The sequence below is a fragment of the Spermophilus citellus genome (assembly GCF_964194105.1).
Source record: "Spermophilus citellus genome assembly, chromosome: 9".
Lineage (NCBI taxonomy): Eukaryota > Metazoa > Chordata > Mammalia > Rodentia > Sciuridae > Spermophilus > Spermophilus citellus.
Genome location: NC_138191.1, coordinates 126,751,788 through 126,775,494, shown reverse-complemented (window position 1 = coordinate 126,775,494; position 23,707 = coordinate 126,751,788). Strand labels below are relative to the sequence as shown.

At 58.5% G+C, this 23,707-nt stretch overlaps 1 protein-coding gene across 4 annotated transcripts in view; it reads left to right on the top strand.

Annotated features, from left to right (window-relative positions):
• The first annotated feature begins 287 nt into the window (after nt 1-287).
• PAX7 (paired box 7) overlaps nt 288-23,707 on the top strand; it is a 91,733-nt gene continuing 68,313 nt past the window's right edge. The window contains exons 1-4 of one of the 4 annotated variants that reach the window (XM_081306009.1): nt 288-980; nt 3,461-3,696; nt 4,266-4,392; nt 5,206-5,340. In XM_081306009.1, the coding sequence (XP_081162135.1) occupies nt 896-980; nt 3,461-3,696; nt 4,266-4,392; nt 5,206-5,340 (583 nt within the window). In that variant the 5' untranslated portion in view covers nt 288-895. Of the gene's footprint in view, nt 981-3,460; nt 3,697-4,262; nt 4,393-5,205; nt 5,341-23,707 lie in introns of all 4 variants that reach the window. The other 3 variants (XM_081306008.1, XM_081306011.1, XM_081306010.1) reach the window with 3 other exon arrangements.

Below are 23,707 nucleotides of genomic sequence, written 5' to 3'. Positions count from 1 at the left end.
AACGAGGTCGAGCCGGGGATTAGAAAAGAGAAAAAATTATTCGTTGGCCATTTCTTTTCGTTATTGGTCCTCCGCAGCCTTCCGTCCTGGCCCCCTTCGCTCCTCATGAATAAAAGAAAAGTCCGAACCTATCAGATCTCGTCGGCTGCCTCCTCCTCCTCCTCCTCCTCCTCCTCCTCCTCCTCCTCCTCCTCCAGTTGAGCACTTTTGCACAACTTACCCAGCTGATCGCTCGCGCCCCCTCGCTTTTCCTCTTCTCTTTCCCAACCCCTCACTCCCGAGACCCAAGGAGGCGCTAGCTCCCTCCTCCAGTCGGCCCCGGGACGAGCGCGAGGGAGCCGGGCGCAGGGGGTGGAGGAAGGCGCGGGAGGCGGGAAGGAGGGAGCCGGAGCGAGGGCATAAATATATAAATAAAGAGGAAAAGAAATCCGCTCCGCAGCCTCCCGGCTCAGGAACTTTGGCCCCGAGTGCGGAAGCGAGTGGCTCTGCAGTCCGAGGCCGGGGCCCGGGATCCGGCCGCGTCCCGTCCCCTGCGCCGCCGGGCCTGGTGGCCCAGCTCTGCCTGGCGCATCCGCGCGCACAACTTGTGGCCGAGCCCCGCCGGCGGAGGCGGACTTGGGGTTGGAGTGTTTGTTTGTTTGAACTTCCTCGTCGCCACCTTCCCTCCCCCCACCTCCGCCCCCACCTCACCCCCCTCCCCAGCTTCTGGACGCGTCGGACTGCAGCCGGGGTGGGGGGGTGGGGTAGGGAGTGCGTGGAGGGAGGAGGAAGAGGTTAAAAAAAAAAGGAGAAGAAGAAGAAGGAGGAGGAGGGAAGAAAGATCGCAGCCGGGGGAAAGGGAGCGGACGGGAGGCGATTTTTGCCGACTCTGGATTCGTCCCCGGCGTGCGCGAGCATGGCGGCCCTTCCCGGCGCGGTACCCAGGATGATGCGACCGGCTCCGGGGCAGAACTACCCGCGCACGGGCTTTCCCTTGGAAGGTAAGACCCAGGCTGGCCCGGCCGGACTCCTCCGCCCGCCACTCGAGCTCCCTGGAGGTGGCGATCTCCTGGGGCGGCGGGGGCGGGGGCAGGAGCCGTGGGTCCCGCACCCCGTGTGGGTCCAAGTCGGGGCGCGGGACCCAGGAAGTTTCTGGGGCTGACACTTGTCCGTCTCTGCGTGGGTTTCACTGACCCGCGGCCTCGGCCTCAGAGGTCGCGGACCGCTGGCCTTTCCCCGCAGGGCGGTGCTCCCGGTAGATTTCAGCTTCTTGTAAACCCGGGTCCCCGAGGATTTCCGATCTTCCCACTATTTCAGACACTTCTTTCCTGATAGTTTTCCAGCCCCCGGCGCTCACCGGCTCCGGGGTTTCTACTCTAGTTTGGAATTGTTCTTTTCGCTACCGGGATGTTCTTCCAATCCCTTTTATTTCGAAATACCAACAATGTGTGCTGCTCTGTGGACCTACCAAGGCTATCCGCTTCTTCCAAAGCCGCCCTCCACCGCTCCTGCTTTTTGACCTGCCAACAAATTAATTTGAAATCTTAAATAGTAACGATCGTTTTTCTCCCCAAAACTTTTCACTCGGGCTACCCGAACTCGGCACATCTCCCAGGAGTGAACCTCCAGAGAGCGAGCGGGGCACGACAATGTGCACCCCGGGGGAAAGTGCTCATTTTCTAACGCGTCCTCCTAAGCACGTCCAGCGGCCGCGGAGAGCCAAGAGGATGGGCGGCGAGAGGGCTCCCGGCGGGGGGAAAGGGCTGGCCAGGCTGGCAGCGGAGGCCCTTCCCCGCATTTTTTGTTCTCTTTTCTTTTTGAACTAACCAAGAGCTTCAACCTGTCACTGAGGGATCATTTGGCTTCTGGGGGTAGGCAGCCCCGGGTGTCTTGGGGAAGGAGTTAGAGATGTGTGCGACTTTTATTTTTCCGTCATTCTCCCCGCGATTGTTCGAGCCCCCATGTGCGGGAGGAAGGCGAGAGAAGGCCGGGAGCGGGTGGGCGGGCAGGCAGCCTGCGATCGGGGAGGGGGGGCCCCTCGGGCCGAGAGAAGGCGCCGGGTCCCTGAATTAGACCGGGGCGAAGAGAGCGGCTCCGTGATCAAGTGCGCGCGAGCAGCCACGCAGGCGGGAGGGCGCGCAAGCCCGGGGATTTGCCGCAGCACTCTCCTGGAGCGAATGCCAGTAAAACCGCGGCTGAGGACGCGGCGCGGATTAGAACAATATTTGCCCAACATGACGCAGAATACTGAGAAGAGCCGAGCGCCAGTCGCTAAAGAGGCTCTTGAATATAAAGTTGGGCGCTCGAGAGCTCTCCAGCGCTAATGGCATATCCCGCCACGGAGACCGAGTGACTCTGACTTGGCGACGCACGATTTCTGATTAAATCCGAGGGTGGCTTCAGACACCTACTTTTACCAAGAGAGGTGGGGGGCCTCCCGGGAGAGCGAGGGAGGGGGCGGCAGGAAGAGCCCTGCAGCCGAGCCTCTTCTCGCCCCCTCCCTTCCAATTATACCGACAGCTCCCTCCACTCTGGCGGCTGTGAAATCGTTCTAATCTTCCAGATCTCCGCAGCCGCCGAGTCCCCAAATTGGGGGGATCGAGGCCGGATTAGTGCACCGGGTGTCCCCCAACCTTCTGTGAGAAAATTGTGTAGACTTTGCATTAAGGCGACCCGTGCCTGCCGTTCTCCTTCCTCAGAACACAGCGGGGCTGTCTGCCTTCCTGGTTCTCAAAGTCACCCACACCCTTGGGACTGTGGCCCATCTGTGTTCAAGCAGAGTCTGCAGGGACCGCGCATGGGTTTCTGAGCGGGATGTTTTGGAGCTTGCTGGCAGTGGGATGTGTCCCCCAGTTGCTCCAAAACGAAATTAAAACTTTGAGAGTGATTGGAAACAAGGGGGCTCCCCCAAGGCACAGCCAGGTGCCTGGGGAGACAGCTCGTGCAGCACTGTGTCACTGACCCTGGGCCGTTCAGCCACGGGTAGGTCAGGTCGCTGCTCAAGCTGAGCTGTAGAGGCTAGGACTCAACCAGCCCTTTGTAGCCACCAATAAAGTGGATCAGTCACAAGTCTCCTGGGATCGTGGAACTGATCGGATCCGATGGGCCACATCTCATCAGTAATTGGCGTCTCTGAGAGGCAGGCAGACCAGTGGCCCACACCTGGCCTGGGGGACAGACAGCCAGTGCCCCAGAGGTCTTTAGAGCACCGCCAGGCTTATTCCTCTGCAGTGTCCCTCTCCTCGCCAGGTGTGTGTCATCCTTTGGTGTGGCAGGGTAAGGGCACAAGGCCCGTGTGGAGGTCCTCGAAGCCCTCCTCCTTCCCCACAGTCCTTCCCACCTCTGACCACCCAAGTGGCTCTGAATGTGGGGAGATCCGGGTGAGAGGTCTTGGGGCTCAAGCAGCCTGAGTCCCCAAGGGCAGTCAGCCAGCGTCTCCTCCCTGTCCTCACCCAGGTCTCTCTCTCTCTTCCCTCTCCAGTGTCCACTCCGCTTGGCCAAGGCCGGGTCAATCAGCTTGGCGGGGTCTTCATCAACGGGCGACCCCTGCCTAACCACATCCGCCACAAGATTGTGGAGATGGCCCATCATGGCATCCGGCCCTGTGTCATCTCCCGCCAGCTGCGGGTCTCCCATGGCTGTGTCTCCAAGATTCTCTGCCGCTACCAGGAGACTGGGTCCATCAGGCCTGGGGCCATCGGCGGCAGCAAGCCCAGAGTGAGTGTCTTTGCCACAGAGGCTGGCAGCAGGCCTCCCCACAGCCGGGACCCTGCTGCCACCCCTTGTGCTACTCCTGTGTGTCATACACCGGCACTGGGGTGTCTGTATGCTCTCCATGGGAAGTGCAGTGGGGAGTGTCCCCAACCCCAGATAAGTCCCCATTATTTCCCCATTATTTGAATTTCTCAGGGAGGGAAGGGAATAACAGGTCTAGGTTGTCCCTGACTTTGAGGCTAATAAACTATCTCTGGACTGTCCCTGCAACTACCCCAAGTCTCTGCTGCTACCCCAGACGGGGGAATTCTCTGCCTTCCTGTGATGGTGAGGGGAGGTCCTGGGGTGCTAATTAGGTTGTATTTTATTACCCATCCCTGCTCCCTACCCAGCTGCCATCCTGGGAGCCAGGAACTAATTTCTTGAAAGAACAGAGCCAATCTTGGAAGGGGAACCTGGTGACCAGAGCCACCAGCCTGGCCTGGGGCTCTCGGGAGGTTGGTATTAAAAGTATCTCCCTTCCCCCACCCCATCTGTCCACTCCTCCTCTCCCACCTCCACCTCTGAAGCAGGTGGCGACTCCGGATGTGGAGAAAAAGATTGAGGAGTACAAGAGGGAAAACCCAGGCATGTTCAGCTGGGAGATCCGGGACCGGCTGCTGAAGGATGGGCACTGCGACCGCAGCACGGTGCCCTCAGGTGAGAAGGCAGCTGAGCCGGGGACCTGCCAGCCCAAGGACGGGGCTCAGGGTGTGGGGATGGAGGGGAGAAAGAGTGGGGAGTGGTGGTTCCCAGGGACCTTGAAGCTGAGAAGGGAGGAAGAGGGAGCAAGAAGACCCAGAGCAGTCGTGAATCCAACAGAAAGGAGGATGAGCGAGAAGAAAGTTAGGAGAGAGGGCAGGAAGAAAGGAAGGTAGGGAAGGAAAGGACAGCCAACAGGCAGGTGGGAGGAAGGAAGGGGGAGGAGGGGAGAGAGGGCCAGAAGTTACCCTAGAGGAGCTCCCTTGGAGCCGTCTGGAAATGGCCCAGAGGAGAGACCTGCCCCAGGAGGGCTGCTGTCTGCCCTATTTCCTGGACCCCTCTCCCCAAATCATCATTTCCATTCTCTGGCTACCACCACCCACCAGTGAGTCCCCAATTCAGAGGCCCCAAACCACCATAACAGGGAAAGTAGGTGTGTGTGTGTGTGTGTGTGTGTGTGTGTGTGTCCATGTGCATTCAGATGTGCAGGCCAGGACACACCTGAGCCTGGGCAAGGCAGCAGCAGGAATTGGGGGCACTTCTAGGAGGAGTGGGTGTGGAGGGCAGCATCTAGGGTGTGAGGCGAGTGGTGTGGGACGTGGGACATAGGACTGTGTGGGAAGGCACTGGGTGGGTGCCTCAGGTGTGCTGAGGGTCCCTGTGAGTAGGTGCAAATGCTGACTGCCTGGGGAGTGCTGTGGGGGTGGGGGGTTCCCCACTTCTCCTTTGCCCAACAACTTATACTTGCTCTTTTGCCTTTGAATTTCTGAGGTTTAGTGAGTTCGATTAGCCGCGTGCTCAGAATCAAGTTCGGGAAGAAAGAGGAGGAGGACGAAGGGGACAAAAAAGAGGACGATGGCGAGAAGAAGGCCAAACACAGTATCGATGGCATTCTGGGCGACAAAGGTAGGAAACTGCCAGCGCCCGTTGACCACGGAGCCCGCGCCTTCCCACGCTCCTCCTGCGGGCCTGTGGCTCGCTCCTGCTGCCCCAGCGCCTCGGACAGAGCTCGTGCGGAAAAACTCGCAGGCGGCGGGCAGCCGGGAGCTTTCCAGGCTTTGCGGAGAGCGCCCCCTCGGTGCGCCCCGGGCCGCAGCAGGGTGCGGAGCCGCGTCTCCTCTGCCAGGCAACCGGGCCGCGGGGAGGAGCGGAGCGCGCCGCGGCTGTGCAGCCCCTGCGCGCGCGGGGTCTCCCCGGGTACGCGCGTCCTCGGGGCTGGCGTTTGGGCTGCTGGTCCCGCTGTTGATCAATTATTTATAGGAAACTTGGGGAAGGCGGGGAGGGGGGCGAGGAAGGAGGAGCTGGCCCGCGGCTCCCTAAATGAATTTGTTAACCAGACCCGCACAGCTCTCTAAACGGTCCCTTGAAACCCCGCCTGACAGTTGACTGACCGCTGCAATCAATAAAAATTAGCGAGGGCAGGGCGGCCGCCTGGCTCTCAGTCCCGCGTCGCCAGGGCAGAGTGGCGGGCGGAAGGGTGCCTTCCTCTCTGGCGTCCGCGGATGGGGCGGGGAGTGGAGGCCAAGTTCCCAGATGTCGTCCCCGGGCGGGGGACCCAGGCGCCACACGCCCTCTCCTCACCCTTGGCGAGGCTGGGGCGTGGGCTGCAGTCTGAGCACAGCGCCCAGCTTTCCCCCGCGACCTGAGGAAGGCGTTTCCTCTTTCAAGCGCCTGCACGCCCGGGGAAGGGGACTTGCTTTGGTTACAGACGGAGACGTTTGGAGAGGAGGAAGGGAAAGTCTTTGCCCTTCACCCCTCCCTCGCGGTTCTCTTGGAGACTGGGTCTGTGTGCACCGAGTGGGGCTGAGGGGAGAAGTGCAAAGACCCAGAGCCACAAAGACGGATCTGGGGAAAGGAGGGCCCCCAAACACCCGCAGGGAGGGAGTCGCGGGGAGAGAATCGGAAGACAGCGGTCCTAGGAACCCGCGAAACCGTGGTTTTTGGAAAAAGTGGGCGAGCCATTTTGTTCGGGTCGCCTTCCTTCCAGAGGCTTCTGCGGGGCACCCCTCTCCCAGCCTCCCGAGCACTCCCAGCCCAGGTCTCTCTCCGGCTCTCGGCAGTCCCTCCCAACCTTGAAGATGAACTTCACAGACAAAGCCCGCTTCCAAAGACGACTCCCAGCCAGGGAAGCCCAGCCCCCACCGGCCTAGTCCGAGGGGGAAGGATTGGGGGGTGGGCAGCCCCGCGTGAGAGCTGCTCCGAGCAGGGGAAGGGGCGGGCTATTGACATTCAGGGCCCCTAGTGGAGCCGCAGTCCCGCCCGGGACAAAGGGCGAGGGAAGAAAGGGAGCGAGCAGCGCCTGGCTCCCCGCGGTGCTGGGCCTGCCGAGGGGCCTCGGGTCTGCCGTGCAGCAGCCCAGCTCTGCCAAGGAGCCCTGTCTCGGCCAGACGGCCTGTCGCACAGCCCTGGGACCCCTGCGGGGGGACCCAGTGCTGACTCAAGTTCCTACTGGAAAGACTAGTTGGAGACTTTTTTTACATGAAAAAAATGGCTGGTCAGGGACAGGAACTGGAGTGGTCATGCCCAGCACCTCTCAGAGAGTTATCCCAGCCAGAAGTGGAGGGAGGTCTGGACTTACTTGGAAAGACTTCAGGGGTGTGGGTCTGTCTGTCTGTCTGTCAGTCTGTGAGGAAGTACCAATAGGTAAATTTTCTCTGAGAAAGGCAAGGGGCAAGGGAGAGGAAGGAAAGGGGCATATGGGGTCTGTGACTCAGGGAATCTGGGCACTTCCAGAGCTGGTCTGGCTTTAGGAAACCAGGGAGCGGGCCACTTCGCTGGAGAGAGGTTTTCCCTGTAAAAGAGCCAGGAAGCGCTGAGTCTCCAGGGTCTAAAGAGCAGCCTGGTTGCTCCAGATGGGGGAGGCTGGGGACACAGGTGCTGAGTCTCCAGGAGCTTCACAAACCAGATGACCTCACGGGGCGGGCCTGTGTCCAGAAAGCCCTCTGGGTTTTGAGTCCTGATGGGCGCGTGGGGCGCTGTGATGTTGTGCTGGATGGTCTCCTTTTTTTCTCTCTCCGTGTGGCTGTCACCCACCCGCCTAGGGATCAGAGTGCCCTTGCACTTGTATCTGCGCCAGTGGGGTTCTGCCGGGTCCGCAGTGTGATGCCCGTGGGTGTGAATAGGCATTTGATGGCACAGACGAGAGGCGCCGCCTGTCCATCTCTGGACAAATTGTATCAGTTAGCTGTCCCAGTGTGGGGTGGTCAGCAGACATTCTGATGAACCCCTCACCTTCCTCCCAGACCCTAGACATCAGAGTCATGGCCAAGTTAAAGGTGAGGGGGGGAGAAAGAAAGAAAAACCTCCCAGCCTCCCCCAAGCTGTCCAGGTCAGGAGAGGCAGAGAGGCCCTGTGGGCAGAGCAGGGGGAGGGGTGCATACCCACAACTTTGTTTTTTGGCTTCTTGGTCTTGATAAATGCTTTCTCCGGGGGTTGCCCCTCTCGTGGCAGGGAGCCGCCAAAGAAGGGGTTTAAGAGCTCTCTTCTTTAAGCGCTAAAGAGAGATCCCTCCCTGAGTCCGTTTTTCCCTATCGTCCGCTTGGCATTTAATAATGTTAAGACTTATTAGAGCTGGTAATGAAAACTGGGGCTGTTGAATAGGAAACTGTGTTGGAGAGGGGTGTAATAGCTTCCAGGCATGGTAAGAAACTATTTATCCGCAATCAGTCCTCACTCTCAGAGTTTGAAGCACAAACGTTAAGTTGAAGGGTTTTAAAGCAGATTAAATTGAGCTTTTATTTCTGTGCACTTTCATCTCTGAACAGCTCACTCCTGCTCCCCTTGGGCTGATATTCATGAGACTGCTCGTGTTTTTTTTTTTTTCTTTTTTGCTCTTATCCTTGTTAAGACTGAGTTATTAGGATTGTTGGTTGTATGAATTCTCAGACCACTGCCGATAGGTGCTCCAGCCAAGCTCTGCTCACCTGGGGAGGAGGGTGGACAGTTCTGTACCATCCCTCCCTCCCCGCCCCACCCCTGTCCACTTAGATGCTCTCCTCTGCACCCCTTTCTCCAAGGATCAGGGGGTAGGCAGGCCGGCCACGGAGCCAACTGGAAGAAGGTCTGAGGAGCAAAGAGGAAGAAAAAATATATATTCCCAGAATCTGAGCTCAGAGATTCTTGTGAGGAATCTGATAGGGGCTTGCAAAGGGTCAACCGCTTCCTCTGTAGGAGCTGGGGGCTGGGTGTGTGTGTAAAGAAATCAGCAATAATGTAAACAACAATAGCAACAGAAACCAACAGTAACCTAGAGCTGTGGGCAGCTGTCAGTGCACAAGTCGAAAGCACAGCTGACCAGATCTGACACCAGGCTCCACTCTGGCCTCTAGGACCAGAAGCCCAGCGAGGTTACAGTGAACCTGGACCCTGAGCAAAGTTACCGGAGTTGCTTTCTTGTGGCCAGAATAAAACTCTGAGAGTCAGAGTCCCCTTTGGAGAATCTGCAGATTTTCTGGGTCTGAAAGACCATCATGGGAGGTGTGGGGGGGTGGGGTGGGGGTCCAGGAGGGGATGAGCCAGATTTGTTTTTCTTTGCTTTTATCCTTAATTTATTTTTAAGGCTGTAAACTTACAGGTGTGGAGTGGGAAGTGACGGGGAAGATGGGGAAGGAGGGGAGAGCCCGGAGTGTGGGTTTTAGACACTTGTAAAGGGAGGTGGGAAACAATTTAATTTGGCAGCAGCGATAGCGCTAATGCGGTTTTCGGTGGTTTGCTACACTGGAGGAAGCTGTTTTGATTGTGTGTACAAGGACCTGCCAAATTTAATTAGGCTCCGGGGGAGCGAATGAATAGGGGAAGGGGGGCCCCGGCTCCCCTTAGCCCACACTTCCCCCCTTCCCGGGCTCTACACCTGGAAGGGACATTGTCTGTGGTCTAGGTGAAGTCGGCAAAGGGAGGGGTCCCGGACGGAGCGAGGCCTTGGGAGAGGGGGCGAGGGAGGGGAAGCAGATAGTCCATTTATCAAGAAACAATCTGCATTGATTTAAACCAACAAGTTCTCTCCTCTGTAAATGTGTGTTTAGAGAAAGGTAATTGACACTCCACCAAATCAAAGGATTACCCCGGGTTGGCAATCTAATCAAACAGAGTCCAGGCGGGATTTGAAGCTGTTCAGAGTGGGATCAGCTTCGCATAATGGGGGCTCCGAGGAAGATGGGAGGGTGTCAGGCAATTCCCCGGCTTTAGGCAGCGCTCGGCGGTGGATATTCAGAGACCAGAGGGAAGGAGGGAGGGGGCCGCGAGGCTCCCGCGGCCCAGGCGGGGGATGGGGCGGGAGGGGTGCGGGGCGCGCCATATCCCGGAGGAGGGGGCTCCCGGCGAGGTGGCGAGCCCACACTGGGCTGACAAGGCTCCCCCTTTTCTTCCCTCCATCCCCCCGACCGAAGAAGAGGGGGGCAGGAGGGAGCGGAGACTAACGAAGAACAACAATGAGGAGATAACTGTTACAAAGGCAAACACTGGCGCTCGCGCGCGCGCAGCCCCAGAACCCGCGGTAAATAAACAAAGTCGGCAAAGTGTTTGCCAGATAAACTCGTGCCTAAATCGAGTGTGACGGGCAAGGAGAGAAGAGACAGAAGGAGATAAGGTTGGAGGGGGAATGAACGAGCATAATCTAATAGAAGACATTTAGAAAACAAACTTTAAACAAGGGAGAACAGGCGAGCCGGGCGTAATTATCCGCCCCAGAGAGCGGGGAAGCCGTCGGGGGACCGGGCGGGGGTGGCGGGCCTGGGAGCCGCGGCGGAGCTGGGTTGGGGGGGTGTCTTTGGGACTCCACGGGGAACCTGGAGAGGGTCCCCCGGGCGCGCCAGGATAGGGGCTCGGCTCCCGGGTGGAGGCTCCGGTGCAGCCCCAGCCTCCGGATCCCTGGCGCATCTAAAGGAGCGGGTCCCCCGCTGCGAGGGCGTGCGGGCTTTGTGTTCACCTCGGGGCACGCACCGCCACACACCGGCTGTTTCAAGGCGTTTGTACCTAAAAGACTCGTGTGCACGGCGCAGCAGTTAAAGGAATTAGATATTTACCAGTTTGAAATAAGCCTGGCTAAGAAGAGAGGAGAGAGACATTGAAAAGATGAGGCTGGGGGAAGACTTCAAACGAATTCATCATTTGGAATGGTGGAAGGGAGATTTACCCGACAGTATTGGGAAGTTATTTAGATATTAATAACACATTTTCCTGAGGCGCGACCACGGCAGCCATCTGCGCTGCTCTCCGAGCTATTTGGCTGGGTAAAATATGGGCGTCTCAAATGTTGGGACGAGATAACGCAATCAGGCTAACCCTGGTCCTAAGACGGCATCGCAGCGTTAAACCCGGATTAACCTCCCCCACCCCGCCCCCTCCCCTTTCACAGCTTTCCAAATTTTCAGAGGAATCTACATGGAAGGATTTAAAAGCACATATAACAGTAGACTTAAAGCAGTAAGGTGATTATTTGGGTGTTTTTTTTTTTCCCTTTCCTTAAGGAATGTTTTTCTGAAAATGATAGTTGTCACACACTACATATAAATAACATATCAAACGTATTTTTAATAGAGAGAGGGGGGCTGAGCAAGTACAGTTTCCTTCCAGGTTACCTCTTTGGAGTCCTCTTTCAGCCAGTGTTTTATCACTATCAATAAAGTTGACAGAGGCCTCATTCTGTGTTCCCGGGGAAGGGCATCTGAGGATAGGAACAGAAATGTACCAAGTCCTGGCTTTGGCCCTGGAGGCTCCTGGTCTCCACCAGACACGGCTGGTACCCCAGGAGGCACGGGGCCTGGCCAGGGAAGGCTCCCGGCAGGCACCGGGGAGAGACCCCAAAGGGAAGGTGCTCCAGAGGCTCTAGGGCCTTGAAGGCCATGACTAAGGGGGAGCACATTCCAGGAATTCCAGAAGAATACCTCTTCCTCCCTCCCACTGCAGACTAATGGGGTAATTAGGCGGTGGCCTTGAGGATGGGGGTGAGGCCACTGGGAAGACCCGGGTGCCCCCTCAGGTTGTGCTGTCCTGGCCCTGGGCTCTCCTTCCCCCGCCTTCCCCCTCCCCCCAACTCTGGCTGAAAGAGGAAAAGGTGGAAATGGGGTCAGCACTTTCTGACCTGCTCTGGAGGGATTGGCCCCACTGGGGTCGGGCAGGGGAGGGAGGGAACTCGCCTTTCCAAATCGAATCAAGGCAGAACGGTGACCTAAGGGAGGAACTTCGCCATTAATAGATAGATCTCTCCAAAACTTCAAACAAAGTGGGGTGGGGGAGAGGGGAGGCCGGGAAGGGGTCCGGAGAAAGCTCAGGGGGACTCCTAGCCTGTGAAGGGGAGGGGCCTGGGGAGGAAGAGAAGGGGTCGAGGGCAAAGGGGAGGTGGGGGCCAAAGGAAGGGGTGTGGGGACGGCTTGCAAAGGCGGGGTGGGCCGCAGATGGAACTGCAGCCCCTGGGGAGCGGAAAATCCTCCACCCGCCACTGCAGCCGCGGGAGGGGTGAGGGGAAGCTGCGGGCGTCCCCAATCCAGCTCAGAAGCCCCAAGTGGCATTCCCGGGCGCCTTGGGGGCTTGTGCCGGTCCCTTCTCGGCAGCTAAGCTGAGTCAGGTTGCGTTGTAAGAGGCCGGGAGGCGGCTGCAGGTCTCTGCGAGCCTGCTCCGGTGAATTGACCCGGTTCCCCGGGTCTGCGGGTCACTTAGGGACCCCTCAATGACTTGGCCGCCGGGGCCCTGGAGGAGCGCTGGGCTCCAGCCCGGGCGGAGACCCAGGGAGGGGTGGGAAGAGGCGGTGGACGGACAGCCGCGGAGGGGGGTTGAAAAGTGAGAGAGGAAAAGAGGAGAGCGCGTCCGCAGAGGCCCAGAGACAATCCGGAGGAGCGCGGAGCGCGGGAGACAGAACGTGCCCGGAGCTCAGCTCGAGGACTCGGCGGGGCGAAGGGGCCGAGGGAGGCGCGGGACAACCGGAAGACAGACAAAGAGACGCGGAGTCGCCGAAAGGCTGGCCCTGGGACCGGCAGATCCGGAGAGACCGTGGGGCTTAGACGGAGGCCGCAGGAGAGCGCGGGCGGAGAGGGCGAGCGCGCCGAGCCGGGCGGCGGGGCAGCGGGAGGCGGGGAGCCGCGGCCGCCCTTTTGATCCTGCGCCGCTTCTCCTTATCTGAAGCGCTTTCGGTGACACTGGCACAAAGGCAGTTCATCATATTACAGCGCGGCCCGGCGGCTCGCTGCGATCCCGCCGCTTAATTAGAGGCGGGCGCGCGGGGCCGGCGGGGCGGGCGGGAGGCCGACTGGGAGCCGAGCGCAGGGCAGGGGCCGCCCGCGCGCCTGGCGGAGTCGGGACGCGGAGCCAGGGGGCGGGAACCCTCATTCAGAGCGTCGCTAAATAAACACGCCAGCCCGGGTTTCACTGCCGGGAGAGCGAGGCTCGCCGCCTTCCGGTTGAGCAACCGCCCCTTCTAAGTTCTCGGCTTTGAGAAGGGGTGGCGCCCAGGCCCCTGTCCCCACTCCCAGGCTGCGCGCGGGTAAGGGCCGGGGGACCACCCAGCACACTCCGGGTCCAGCTGCCCGCGGCCGAGTGTTCGATTCCCTTGTTTACTGTCTACACTCCCGGCCTAAACCCAGTGTCGGGTCTGGTGGGAACGGGGGGGGGGGACAGTGCACAGCTGGTGGGGGCGTCTACTGTCCAACTCAGTGATGTGGTAACTTTTCACTTAGCCTCTCTGGGCCTCAGTTTCCTCCCGTGAACAGAGAATCAGGCTAAGAGAAAGTTTTTATCCTTCAGGGATTGGGATTCTGTAGTCCTTTGAGACTCGGATAACACCTTAAAAAGGGAAACAGAACCCCACCCTTCACCCAGGTCCACGGGCCAGAATTCTGCACACACTATAGAGAGGTCCTTGGGCTTCTTGTGGCGACACCTCGTTCAGAACCCCACATCTGCCTGGGTCTCGAGCCTCCAATGTTCTCAGGGGATTTCTGATTCCAGGAGTCCAAATTGAGCCTGCTCTCTGGGGGTGCAGCTTCCTCCCCTTTCCAAAACAGGCATTCAGTTCCACCCCTCCCCTCTCCATGAACTGGTTGAAAGTGTCCTTTTTAAGACATCTGCCTTAGGTGATAAGCATATATGCTGTCTCCCTCTTTTGTCATCAAAAGAGAGGGAAGGAAAGAAAGAAAAATGGAAGTGTCTTCCCGGAGATGAATAACATGTGAATCACTTCATTCATCCTAAAAATTGGTTAAGCACCTACTAGGTGCCAAACACTGTTCCTGACCTCAGGAAATTCTGAGCCAGGTGGTGGAGACAGTAAGCTCACAAATAAACAGATGTGTTTCATGCATCTGCTCCTTTCGAGTGACCTGGATCCACCCCCCCCCCCTGCCTGCCTCCTTTCCAGGCTGCTTGAGGATGTATCTGGGGTGTGGGAGTACGTGTTTTTGTGTTGGTTCAGGTCTGGGAGGGAGCACAACAGCAGGGTGTGTTGGCGCTGGAGTTGAGTTTGGTGGCAGCCCCAAGCCAGAGGCACCTCCAGGCTCTGACTGGCTGAGCTGCAGGTTGCAGGGGGAGTCTGAGGGAGCCCTGGCCCTAGCCTCCCAAGCCTCATTCCGTGACTGCGCTCTTTGTCTGACTTTGCCAAAAGACCAGAGATCAAAAAGGCCCTGGCTGGGAGAGAAAAAAGGGGTGGGGTGCTGGGCGCAAGAAATAGCTCGGAAAACTCCACCCTCAACTTTTCAGGGATGCAATCGGTGGGAGCCATGCCCTGCAGAGCCCCAGCTGGGCCGGCTGCCTTCCCCGCCTTCCCCGTGGTCCCAAGAGGGTGACAGGTGGACAGCCATCTCTATGGCTGCAGGTTCCAATCAGTGTGGAGAGAGCAACATTTGGGAGACCCTGTGGGGGGTGGTGTGTCATGTTTGCAGTTTAGAGATTTGGGGCTGGGATCAGGCCTCTGGTTCCCTGGAAGCTTGTTTTAAAGTCAGCGCGGATTTATCTGGGCTGCATAGACGAGGAATCAATTTAAGCTAGAGTTTGTCTCCAAGGCCCTAGTTTTAGTTTCAGTGACCTTCTGGCTCCCAGTGGGGACCTTCAGAAGCACCTCCATCTCCAGGCTGTCTTGGAACCCGGGACCCAGCTCTGGCCAGTCTCCCAGGCCACTTCGGTCAGCCTTAAGCATTAAGGCCCCCTCCTGCGCCCTCATCCTCTCATCCTCGCAGTCTTCCTCCTGGCCTGGGCTTCTTGAGCTGGGATTTACCCTTCCAAGGGGCCCGAAATCCAGTACAAAAAAGAAATTCCAGTGGGGGGGGGGGCGGTGGGAAGGGGCGCCACAGGAAGAAACCCTTTTCTTCTGATTTTTGACCTCCCCCACCCCGCGGGCCAAAACCCCTTCCTCTCTCACTCCTGTTGCCGGCAGATGCCAAAATTCAGGGTTCCCCCGCTCCCATGTCAGCGATGGGGGGAAACTCTGAGTTAGTGCACCATCTCGGCATTTCTGGGATTTGTTGGAGGTGCTCAGAGTGAACTCCAAGCAAAAGGGCCCTGGAACTTTAATAAATGGGCTCCCTATTGCTATCTGTTTAGAGGACACCAAGAGGTTCAGCTGGAACCCTCTGAGAGGCACGGGACCAGCGACACTGCTGCAAAGGCCTTTTGGGTCCCCCCCTCCCCAGAAGAGCCCGGCTATTCCTTTTGCTGGGCGGTGGGTTTGAACCCGGGAGCCCCTCCCGTCGGGGGAGCCTCCATTCCCCGCAGTGCCCGAGCCTCAGTTTTCCTATCCGCGTAGTGGGGATGGAAGGGGCAGGAGGAAGCGAGGCCGGGGGCCCGCTGTCGGGAACCTGGTCGGCGGGTGGAGGCCGTCGGGTGGAGGCCCGAGAGGGAGGCTCCAGGGCTTCCCCTCCTCCCCGCCCCCTGGCGCAGCCCCCGCTCGCGCCTCAATGGCCACTTTAGAAATACAAACAACTTTAGAAATAAAGTAACCAAACCCCGAAAGGGGCTTTGAAGGGGCGAATGCCTGGTGGCGCTGCACTGTGGTGTGGCCCGGCCCCGGCCTAATCCCGCTTTCATTTCCACCGACGGCCGCGGGGGAAGCGCTCCCGGCCTCCTGGCCCCTCAGGAGGCTGATTAGGCCACAAAGAGCCCCCATTATTCCGAGAAGAAAACCGGGGGGCGGCGCGGCGCGGGGGGAGCGCCCGCCCGCGCCCGCTATTGACTTAGTGGATGAAGTCAAGAGCCGCGCGCCGGGGGCCGGGGACGCGGGGGAGGGGCGGCGGCGCGACACCGCGGGACGCAGCGAACCCACAACAAAACCCCGGCTCCATGGGGGCAGCCGGCCCCGGCTGGGGCTTGGGCCGTGGAGGGAGGGGGCAAAGGAGCTGCGCCCCTGTCGCCAAGAGTCGGTGGCTTGGGGGGCAGGGGGCTGGGGAAAGCCCTGTGTGTCGCTCAGTACTGTGTGGTTAGGGCACAAGACTCGGTCTCCCAGGCCTTTTCTTCCTCCTTTGTGAGCCCCGGAAGTGGATTACAGAGGTCTCTGAGAGTCACCCCAGCTGTGGCCACCTGCCGATCTGTGATGGGGGGGTGTCTGGCGGGACAGAGGCCTCTGCTCTGGGATGCTGTGAAGCCAATTTCTGAAGGGAGGGGAGGGGAGGGGGGAGGAGAAAGAGTAGGATGCCACAGCTGAAAGGTCATTTTGAGTGAGGTACTCAGAGACCCTCAGTGTCCTCTTCTGCAAAATGGACCTAAGGATGGCCATCTCAGTAGGTTGGGAAGAGTAAAGGGCATAAGGACACAGGACAGATTGGGAGGCTGGATAAATAGGACTCCCCCACCTCCCGGCCTCCTGTGTTCCTCAGAGTCTTTATGTAGAGGCCTTTCCCCCGTGAAATCATGGGTGCTGGGAAAGCACAGGGCTCCGTATCCACAGGTGATCACCAAATGTGCACCCGGGAATGGCCTCCCTCCTGTCTAGAGCCGACAGGAGGAGCCCTTGGCTCTGGGGGCATCTTCCCAGCCCGCAGAGGGCCAAGGGAGAATGCTTGGTTGAGGGCACAGAGGGTGAGTGCAGCCGGTGCTGGGGATGGAGAGCTCACCCCCAGACACCTCTGGCTGGATGCTCAGGGTTGTGGAGCCCATGGTCAGCCACTAGGGCCATCCAGCCCCCCTCCAGCCTGGGATCCCAGAGGATGGAGCCAGATTGGAACGGGGCTTAGAGGAAAAGGTGAGTCCTAAGGATGAGACAGGAATGAGCCCCCCAATGGGGGAAGGTCACCAGGAATGTTGGTGGTGGCCTTGGGACAGGTGCAAAATAAGATGGCGGGCATCCCCTCCCGTCCCCACGGGTGCCATGAGGCCTGCCCCACCCCTGCAGTCCCTCAGCATTTGCGTTCTATGTGGTCCCATTTCACAGAAGGGAAGACCCAGGCGCAGAGAGGTAGCCCAAGGAAGCCAGGGAGGAGGGCTCCCCCTTACAGGGTCTGCGGGACCCTGGTGCCTTCACCTGAAGAGGCTGACAGGGACCAGCCAGCAGCTCCTCTTCTTGCCCCACCTTAGACAGCTGCCCAGCGCCCTCCCCCAGTCTTCTGAACCCCGATCCTGAAGCCCAGGAGACTGCTGCTGCAGCCAGCAGGATCTTGGGCTTGGTAGACACACAGGCCTGACCCTCTGAAAGGTCCCTTCACCCCCCTGAGCAAAATCCTTTGAGCAGTAAGGGAGCCAAGGCCCAGGGAGCAGAGAGTCTGACCGGAACCCAGGTCCTGAATGGCCATCCACCAGGCAGGGGAGAGGCCCTGGCTGAGCACCAGCTGCTGTGGCATTCTGGATGTGCCCCTGTTTTTCTCGGGTTCTTGGTCCCTTTGTCTGAACAATGGCCAGGCGGGATCCACCCTGGGTCTCCAAACTGTGTTGCACGGAGCCTGGGTTCTGGGCAGGAGCTTCGGGGTGTCCCCCGGCAGAGGAAGAAGTAAAATCCAGCTTTGGTTCCCCAGACAGAGGAAGCTCCAGGGAGGCAGGGTTTGTGCTCAGGGAGGAGGGACCTCGGTCCAGGCCACTCTGGGGGAGGGGGAGGGGAAGCTCTGTTTACACCCTCCTGGAATCAGGGCCCCCAGGCTGTGGTTATGGGTCTTCAGAGATAAGGTGATATTGCTTATCTGGTGACAAATGATTCTCCTCCTCTTCTATTCCCCCCATTAGGGAACTTTCTCTCCTGGCTGGGAGGTCTCTTTGCTAGAACAGGCAGGACTGGTCTCCAGACCCTGTCACTGAGTCTCTGCCTAGCTTGCTGTGTGACCAGGGAAGGCCGTTACCCTCTCTGTGCTTTACTGGGGTGCGGAGACTGGGAGCAGGGGTGGTGCTGTCCTGGGATGGCGTTAGAAGGAGGACGTAATGCAGAATTTGGGAGACGGAAAGACCCTTGAGCCAAGGAGGTGCCCCAGAGTCACTCGCCTCTGCTCTGGTACTGAGCGCTGCCTGGATTTGGGCACCTGACGGCAGTGGCAATGGGGTAACCCACCCAGGTGATTTGATGGCCACCCCAGCTGAGAGCAAATAGTCCAGCATGACACCTTGTTTTCCAAATGGAGAAAATGAGGCCCAGAGAGGGAAAGGAATGTGTTCCTTGTTGCCCAGCAAAGTTAAAAGAGCACAGGGACCAGGCTCCAGATGGCTGGACCAGGCACCGTGAATGGGACACTTCCTTTTGCTTTCACTTGCCCCTGTTGAGAGTCTCATCCACCAGGGTACTATGCTGGGAGCAGCAACTCTTGCCAGTGCCAGGAGACAGGCGCCCAGGCACTGGGCTCTGCCAGCCATGGGGACTGGGGACGGCTCCCTGGATTCAGGATGGTCGACTCCCCATGCCACCCCTGCTGTGGCTCCTGGGAGCTAGTCAGGTCCCTGCTTTCGGTCTTAGTTTTTCCATCCGGCCAATGGGACTGGATCCAAGGTGCAAATGAGTTACGCGCAGAAAAGTTCCCCTGTGTGCGGGAAATTCACGATGACCCTGAGGCCAAGGCCTGGGAGTAAGGGGCATGGGACGGGCCTGCCATAAAGGTTCGGAAGGTGAGAATTTCCCAACTCAGGTGCGCGTTATTTCATCAGGGGATCCTAAAATATAGCTGCGTAGATTTTATTCCCCTTGTGTTTTGGAAAGGCTTTTGGCAAAAGTATTATATCATTATGAAATTTCAAATCATATGAAAGTGAACAAAATTCAAATTGAAGAATTCATCTCTATCCTCAGCAATGACCTTGCTGAGTTTGGGGGCACAGCTGCCTACACGTATATACTCATATCCATGCTGTACCCACCTACTGACCCAGACCTAGTTGCATATGCCAAGCAAAGCACGTCACAACAGCTTACCCCAGGACCACAGAGGCTTTGCGGGGGTGACCATGCACCCCGGGACTGAGGCCCGGCATGATCTGTTTATACATATGTGCGCATTTCCCTGGAGGGAGATCCTTAGCTTTTCCTGAGTCTCCCAGAGCTCAGGGCTCCCAAAAGGTTAAGCATCCTGCGTCAGAGGACTTGCAGGTGTTGGTCCTCCCAAGCCCCCGCCCGCCCCCCTCCCTCCAGGCCCCCAGCACCTCCCCTCCTCTCCAAGCACCTGCTTGGGCTTCCGGGCCTCCTCCGCTTCAAAGCGGCTGGCCGGGCTTTACCTGCCTGCCTCAGAAAAGCAGCGGGTTTGAAAGGGGAAGTGGTATTTCAGGCACTTAATTAGACCCAGGACAAGAATGGAGCTGGCTCTGGGGTCAGGCCAGGGGGGATTGTGGGGGATTAACACCCAGGTAAACACATCAAGGCTCACCGGCCTCTGGCAGGAGGCGGCCAGAGAATCCTGGGCAGCAGCAAGGCTGGGCCTCTAGGCCAGCAGCCTGGGAACCACATTCCGGAGGGGGCAGGGGTAGTGTGCTGGGGTGGGGGGCTGCCTCCACCTGTAACCTCAGCTGTCCGCCCTCCGCTCCCCATCCCCATTGTCCCAGGAAGGTGGAGTTAGAACTAACGTTTTCTTCCCTCAGCAACAGGTACTGAGCATACTGTGTGCAGGTCATGGGGCTGGGAGCCCAGATGTGGCCCTGGCTGCAGGGGCTCACACACCTGGGGAGGGTCCTTCAGGAAGGTGGATAAGGGTTTGGAGAACACACAGCAGAAACATGACAGGAAGCAGGAAGTGGCCCCAGGCAGTGACGCTGGCTAATCAGGGAGGTCTGCCTGGAGGAAGCACTATTTGACATCATCGATCCTCTCAAGAAACCTTGGAAGGTGGGATGCAGAGAGGCCCTTTATAGATACACGGAGAGCTGCCGGGCCCCTTTGGCCACAGAGCAGCAGGACTGTCTTACTGGAGACCCGTGCTGTCCACCTGTCCACCTTTTGCCATGTGTCAGGAATGGGGTAAGGGCTTTATGTGCCCTGGCCCCTGGTGTCCAGTGTTCCCATTTCACAGATGAAAGCAGCATGTGGAGAGGTTCCCTCCGCCGCTCGGGGTGCACAGGCAGCAGGGGCAGAGCCGCGGATAGAGGCATCTGACTTTGGAACACCCTCGGCCAACTCACAGGGCCCTGTGTTCCGGAAGGTGGCTTCCCTGTCCCTTTCAGGGTAAAGCTTATGTTTCAGGGAAGATCCGTCTGATTCCTTTTCCTAATGGGGTCCCGGGCATTTGTCTGGGCCTTGTGTTGGGGACCATGAACAGAGGAGTCCACTGGCAGTGGAGTGTGTGGGAAGGTGATGTTCCGGGGCCTGCGGTGGCCAGTGGTCTCTCGGGTGTCTTCGGTCATCGTGGGGACTGTCCCAAGCACACACAGGGTGCAGTTGGTTTCTGGGTAGACTGGGGAGGGGCGTCTGGCTGTTGGTGTGCCTGGGCGTGTCCTAGGGTTCCCTGGGCCGCTGGTCCTCCGCCGAGGTGTGTGGACAGGGTGTGGGGCTGTCACTGGGGGTCTCTGGGCGCGTTGCTGCAGAACAAGGGACCCGTGTGCTCAGGGGACTTGCTCTGGTGGCAGGCGGGTGGGTTTGGCTTTGGCTCTGAAAGAATCTGCCCCCATTTCACAGATAGGCAGCTGGGGCTTGGGGGCACCTGGTGGCCTCCGTGAAGGCATCTGGCTAGTAAGTGGCCGAGGGGGAAGGACAAGGACGGCTGCTTTCAGAAGGCGGCCTCTTTCCCTGCCCCCCAAGGAAGGCCTCGGGGACAACAAAAGGTTTAAATGTCAGCGTGCAGGGCCGCTGCTGTCGTCACGGGCCTGGCGGACGTGTGCGCGGTCACATGCACGCCCCCTCCCCATTCCGGCGTGTCGCCCCGGCCCAGCCCCGTCGCACGAGGCCTTTCTTTCTCCGCAAGGCAAATACGCCAAAGATTAACGCCCCAGCTGGCCCCGGACAATGGCAGGACCCGCCGGCGGAGCGCCAGGGCCCGGCGGAGGGGCGGTGCTGTCTGCCCGGGACTCGGGGTCCGCACCCAGCCAGGGGCTGTGACCCCACCTGTGATGTGTCTGCGCCAGCTCTGTCCTCCACGTGGGAGGACAAAACCCCATGTGATCCAGCAGAAAGGAAGGTCGGGAGGCAAGGCCGGCCTCCTTCCTAAACCTCCACTCCCTGCCTCCTCCTGTGAGTGGCAGGTGCCACCCAGAGCTTCACCTGCTACCTGGGCTAGTGGAGGAGGAGGAGCCGCCAAAACAGGAAGCGGGCGGTACCCGTGGGCAAGACTGTGGTGATGAGAGATGGGATGGACGGCGGGGGATTCACCAAGAACCTGCGCAGGTCCGGTGATCTCTGCCACCCCGGGAAACACGGGTCTTGGTCACCCCATTTTGCAGATGAGGAAACTGAGGCTGGGTGAAGGAAATCTTTTGCCCGGGATCCCAGGCTAGAGTCAGAGGCAGGAGAGCGTTGGAATTGGGTCCTGGACAAGTCAATCCCAGGTGGCTTGGGAGGGGCTGATCAAGCGGAGAACCAACATTGCTTGGCACAGTGACCTGAGCTCCTAGGCCACAGCCACGTGTCCCTCTTTAATCTGGGCGTAATGATCATCCATTTTAACTCTGCTGTTCGTCTGGAGCTGGTCAGATATCAGCAAACGCCTCAGTTTTTGTCATCATTCACTGCAAAAAAAAAAAAAAAAGAGAGAGAGAGAGAGAGAGAGAGAGAGTTATTTTAGTGGAAACCCATGGAACCGCCGTCGAGCAGCCAGAAGCTGGTCTCCCTGGATTCCAGTTTCCACGGTCAGTAACAAGGGCTGTGGCCGGTCCCAGCCCGTGACTGCAGAGCTTAGAAATGCAGGTGGCAAGTCCCCTCCACAGATGAAGCCACTTAATTACCACGCAATCAATATGCAAACAAGTGCCAAACTGGGTTTGAATCAAATTTCTCATTGGGGACTCCGTGGGGGAGGAGAGTCCAGCAGAAGGGGGCCCACAGGGGTGGGCTGGCGGGGACCTGCTGCCGGACCAAGAGAGGGGCTCTGGTGGGGAACCAGGCGCGGGGGGATGCCCGGAGGCCCCCGGAGGCCCCAGCGCCTGGCGGCGGGCCGGCTCTCAAGGAGGGGAGCCGGGTCGGTGGCTGGAGGCTGCTGTCCTGGGAAAGCTTTCCAGGCCTGTCAGCAAAGTCTGGCGGCCTCCACTAATTCATTTGACTCGGAAACCTCAACTTGACCAGGCTCCCCCTCCCTTCTTTAAAACAAACTCATTAAACTTGTCAACACTCATTAGGCCTGTAAAACATTGAACTAGGGCCGCTGGGGAGACTTGGAGAGGGTGTGTGCGCGCGCGCGCGCGCGTGCGTGCGTGCGTGCGTGTGTGTGTGTGTGTGTGTGTCTGGGCGTGCGCTGAACCAGGCCTGGGGAGACCTGGCTCTGAGGCTTGGCAGGGCAGGGGTGTGCTGGATCCTCGCTGCTTCCTGCCTGCCGGCCTTTTATCCAGGGCAGAGCATGAGGGGGCTGGGGGCCAAGGCGGCAGCCCTGGGGGCTGACTTGGGGTGCACTGGGCTCTGCCCACCTGGCTGGCTGAGCGGCTCGTCTCATATCTTCTTCTGTGGCTCAGTTGGGGTATTTTACTGCAAGGACCCGTCTCACTGGGCTGTTGGAACCCGTGCGTATTTACAGCCGGTTGAAAGCTCTTATGGCAATACCTGGTACGTCAAGAGTGCAACTTCTGGTCTCTATTATTTAAAATCTAAGAGTCAGCTTAGTTTAGATCTTTGAAATTTGGGTTTGTAAGGTGTGAGTTTGAAGCTCAGCATTCTGCCGCTTTAGATTGGAGTCCGTATCTCTGAGTCTCAGTTTCCCCAAGTAAAATAAAATATTAATTAAAAAAAATAGGTTTGCATGGGGGCGGGGGGCGGGGGGCTGGGGCTGGGACTCAGCAGTAGAGTGCTCGCCCAGCAACGTATGAGGCGCTGGGTTGGATCCTCAGCACCACATAAAAATAAATAAATAAAGGTATTATGTCCAATTACAACTAAAAAAATTTTTTTATGGTCCCTCCCATTCGACCCACTCCCCACCAGGCCACCTTGCCCTGCAGTGTAGGATTTCGGGGGTGTGTTCAGATTCCATTCCTTTGGTTAGAAGCCTGGGAGGGCAGTGGAGAGGAAGCCTTTTTACAACCTGGTGCAAAGTTGAAGGGGGTGAGGAGGGAGGGGGACTGGCATTGAAACCCTGCTGCAGCCCCAGATGGAAGGCCCTAGGAGGGTCTTAGAAGAAGCCTCATTTTAAGGAAAGAAAACTGGGGGCTGAGTGCAGTGGTGCCCACCTGTAATCCCAGCTACTTGGGAGGCTGAGGCAGGAGGATTGCACATTGGAGGCTAGCCTTAACAGCTTAGAGAGACCCTGTCTCAAAATAAAAAACTAAACAGAACTGTGGGTGTAGCCTGATCCTGGAGCACCCCTGGGTTCAGCCCCCAGTGCTGCAAAGAAAGGGAGGGAAGGGACTGGAGGTGGGCTGGGGACGTGGCTCAGTGGAAGAGCATTTGCCTAGCGTCACAAGGCCCTGGGTTTGGTCCCCAGCACCTGAGAAGCCAAAAATACACAGAACAAAACACCTTGGAGGAGAAGAAATTGCTACCCCCTGCATAAAAAGAGACCTCCTGGGCCAGGCTGAGCGGTGGAGCGCTCGCCTGGAATGGGTGAGGCGCTGGGTTCGATTCTCAGCACCACAAAAAATAAATAAATAACGATAAAGGTCTGCTGACCACCAAAAAATATATTAAAAAAAAAAAAGCCTCCTGTTTTGAAGAAGAGCCTGACGGGGAGGACATCAAGGACCCCAGAGCTAGAAAGAGAAGCAGAAGGAGGCTCTGCGGGCGGCTTTCCTCCTCCGGATCTCCTCTCTGCGGGTCTCCAGA